Consider the following 3,660-nt stretch of genomic DNA (forward strand, 5'->3'; position numbering starts at 1 on the left):
CACTGTCATAGCCGTTCTATATGGCATATATACGTAGCAGTTAGTGATCGAATGCATTAATGTGATAATTTTTTATTCTCTTATACATCAAATCATTTATCGTCACATGTATATTACGTATGACAACTGTGATAGCAAGAGACTGCAAATAGCGTTATTCGTTAAGTTCAATTATATCGATTACAAGTGAAAAATCATTTTTCACAAATTTTAAAAGTCACGGTTAGGAAACTAGAAGTAAACTTGCAAAAAAAAAAAAATGATATTATTACCTGAAATATTTGACTATAGTACAAACTATCTCACTTGATACCTTGATTGCACCTATGGGATATTGTCATTTATCGTTCAAATTGGAATCGTTTATATACACATTGAAATTATCCCCTTTCTTTGGCCCATGAATATGCTTTATGAAAACAGAGTTTGACAACGAACACATGAAATAATTGAAGATTATAAATAGCATCTGGATGGTAATTAGAAATATTTTTTTTTCGGTTTACAGAAGTTGGGGAGTTCTGTAACGTTCCATAGCGTGAAATTTGAAATCAAGGGTTGAGATTCTGAAAAGGGGGAAAAAGGAGAAATAAAACATGGGGTTGATATCGGGAATGTTGATGGGGATTGTTTTCGGGATAGCGTTGATGGCGGGTTGGCAGCACATGATGCGGTACAGGAGCAACAAGCGAATTGCTAAGGTTTTTTTCGTTTCTTTATTTGCTTGAATTAAATTTATTTATATTCATAGTTTTCTCGATTTTAGGGAGTTTTTAAGGTTTACTGGTGATAATTATATTTTTCGCCTCTTTGCTAAGTTTTTAAACTTGGAAATGATAGTTAGTTGTATTAATTGAATTTTACTTGTTTTATTGGAAAGAAAATGATAGTTCATTAGTATAGTTTTTTTGTCATTTTTGTAGAACCCAGTGCAATAATTGTGTTCACAGGAGTATTTATTTTGATATTTGCTGTGTACATCGTCATGCTAATCTGATAAGTTTTGGTTTTGGTGTATAGAGCAATTGTGAGAGTAACTGTAATTCGTTTTTCTCTGTGTTTTTGACAGGCAGTTGATATAAAATCTCTGAGCTCTCTCAACAGGGATGATTTGAAGAAAATCTGTGGTGAAAATTTTCCTGAATGGATATCTTTCCCTGTTTTTGAACAGGTCGTAATACTTTATCATTCTTTCTCCTGATTGCTTTCGACTCTTGGAAGAAAACATATATTATGTGTGTAATGGTTGTTGGGCTTATTTACCTGCTCTTAAACATTCTGGTGCTGACATTGGCTGCACTGTGTCTTACCATTTTTCATAATCACGAGCGTATATTGGTATGTTGGAAATGACACTGCAGTACGGGATGTATATTGATAAAACTTCTAGTAACTGCATAACCAATCAAGCATAAGCATTTTTTTTGAAAGTCATTGACTGTTTAGCTTGGGAAATGTCTTGGACGATTATTGTGAGTGCTTCTTTCATGTTACTTTATTTAGAACTTATTTACTTTGATGAATTATACAGTGGGATTATTAGTTCTGATGTACAGCCTATTGTAAACTTTGGAGTCATTTTCCTTTTTTGTCTATGAATCCTTTTCCATTTTGGTGGAGACATGCATGCATTCAACAAGCTGAAAACAGATTCTGAGATCATAAAGAGAAAACACAAATGAATAAGAATGGAGAGTGGTTTGTTAGCTTCTCATTGCCTCATTCTTCAACCTGATTGCTTCCAAGTGTGAGGAGCAAGACCTTCTATAATAGTCTTATTGTCTCAACTGCAGCTCCCATTTGAGAGGAAGCATTTTTCACTTTGATTATGGGCATTAATCGGAACTTTAAAGTCTTCTGATTGGAATGGGAAGCAAAATAAAAATAGGATTGTTCTTGTTATGAATTTAGAAATTAAGTGATACATGCTCAGTACAAGAGCATGAACGGGTTGTGAACATTCAGAAGGTTCTTTGTATAATGAAATTGTCTCCTTGAGAACAACAATAGAAATGCCAGCAGGAATTCTACTATTATGCAGATGGATGGTTGTAGCCTCTTCTTCTTTAGATGTACTCTTAGATTTAGATCATCTTGGTAGACACCTCCTTTTTCTCCTGAGGTTTGGTTTAACGTTTATATCATGATATATATATGCAGTTGAACTTGTGTGATCTTTGGAGTTGGTCATTGTTAGCCCCTCATCATCTGATGTTGCTTTGCTTCTTCTTTCAGGTGAAATGGCTAAACAAGCAATTGAGTAAACTGTGGCCTTTTGTTGCAGATGTATGCTTCTCTTTTCTTCTTTTCCCAATAATCCACTGGGTGTAACTTTTGCAGTTTAAAGGCATACACATCATGAGTATGTTAATATACAATTCATCGATTCTAATACTGAGGATCAATGTTCATAATCCAATATCTGATTTTACCATTAACAAAATTTCTCTTATCATTCTGTTGACATTGATAATGATCTTCCACTTTATGAGTTCACATTGCTGATTTTCTTGATCATGATTCTTCTCAGGCTGCAGAGGCTATTATAAAAGATTCTGTTGAACCTTTATTGGAAGAATATCGACCTCCAGGCATTACATCAATGAAGTTTAGCAAACTATCTCTTGGAACTGTGGCCCCGAAGATTGAAGGTATCAATCTATACTGACTGACTCATGTAAACATAATGTCTTCATTTTTTTCCTCATGCTTAGTGTCGGACCTTATATTTTCTTGATATCTTTGGTCTGGTATTTAACTGAGCAAAGCTTTGTTGACTATTGTTCTATTTTAGAATGTTTCGTCTGCTTAATTTCTTGAATGTTATTATCAATCTTTTTGTTTGACTTTTGGTTTTTTCAATGCTCATTATCTAGTTTCTTTTGATCGTCGGACTGGGTCACGTAAAAGGATTACTTAGCTGACCCCAAATATATTGGAAGCAAGAATTAGTTTGTTACATAGATGGTTTAAAGATTGCTCTTCTGTTAGGAGGCAGATGAATATAAAACCTTGTCAATCATAATATGCATGCTTAGTACTTATGTAATGGATTAGCTAGTACATCTTTGTTAGTTGTTGACTGACTAATTGTGGTGTTCTATCAATCTTAAAACTCATTTTACTGGTATCTTGATAAATTTTATCACGTTGGAAATATAATTTGTTTGATTGCTCTATGCTTCTATTGCTATGTTGCCTGTTATTTGGATAAAATCTGTGTGTCTCCATTAGTTACTAAAATGATCCTTTTATTGAAGTCGAAGTCGGTCAAAATACTGTATTTGTTGAGGATGGAAGAGCACTTAAAGAAGCCTAGGATGATATCTCCTATACTGTAATTAGTTGAGAGTGTTGCAGTTTTGATGGTCAAAAGGGTGGATAATAGTTGAATTACCACCAACTAGTCATTAAACAGTCAAGAGTTGAACTCTAGGGCTTTAAAAGATTTTGAATGGATGATGTCTTTTAATTACTCTTGATTTTTTCTATCTTAGCTGTCCTGCCAACTGGGTACCTTTTGAATGAAGTGCTGAAGGAGACAAAGTAGAACCAGCTTATTTGTAAAGAACCAAGAAAAAAACTATGCTTCCAGGGCTTGGATTTTGATTTGACACACTTTGATGGATGCAAAATGTAATAGTGAAACTGCACATCTTA

General features: G+C 33.9%; 1 protein-coding gene across 1 annotated transcript in view; it reads left to right on the forward strand.

The window, feature by feature from the left end:
• Positions 1-301: 301 nt before the first annotated feature.
• Positions 302-3,660, forward strand: part of LOC111391562 (synaptotagmin-4-like) — an 8,256-nt gene continuing 4,897 nt past the window's right edge. Inside the window, exons 1-5 of the mRNA XM_023016803.1 lie at positions 302-701; positions 1,070-1,171; positions 2,236-2,286; positions 2,531-2,665; positions 3,261-3,337. Coding sequence (XP_022872571.1) covers positions 597-701; positions 1,070-1,171; positions 2,236-2,286; positions 2,531-2,665; positions 3,261-3,337 — 470 coding nt within the window. The 5' untranslated portion in view covers positions 302-596. The remainder of the gene's footprint in view (positions 702-1,069; positions 1,172-2,235; positions 2,287-2,530; positions 2,666-3,260; positions 3,338-3,660) is intronic.

The sequence above is a fragment of the Olea europaea genome, unplaced genomic scaffold, assembly GCF_002742605.1.
Source record: "Olea europaea var. sylvestris unplaced genomic scaffold, O_europaea_v1 scaffold806, whole genome shotgun sequence".
NCBI lineage: Eukaryota > Viridiplantae > Streptophyta > Magnoliopsida > Lamiales > Oleaceae > Olea > Olea europaea.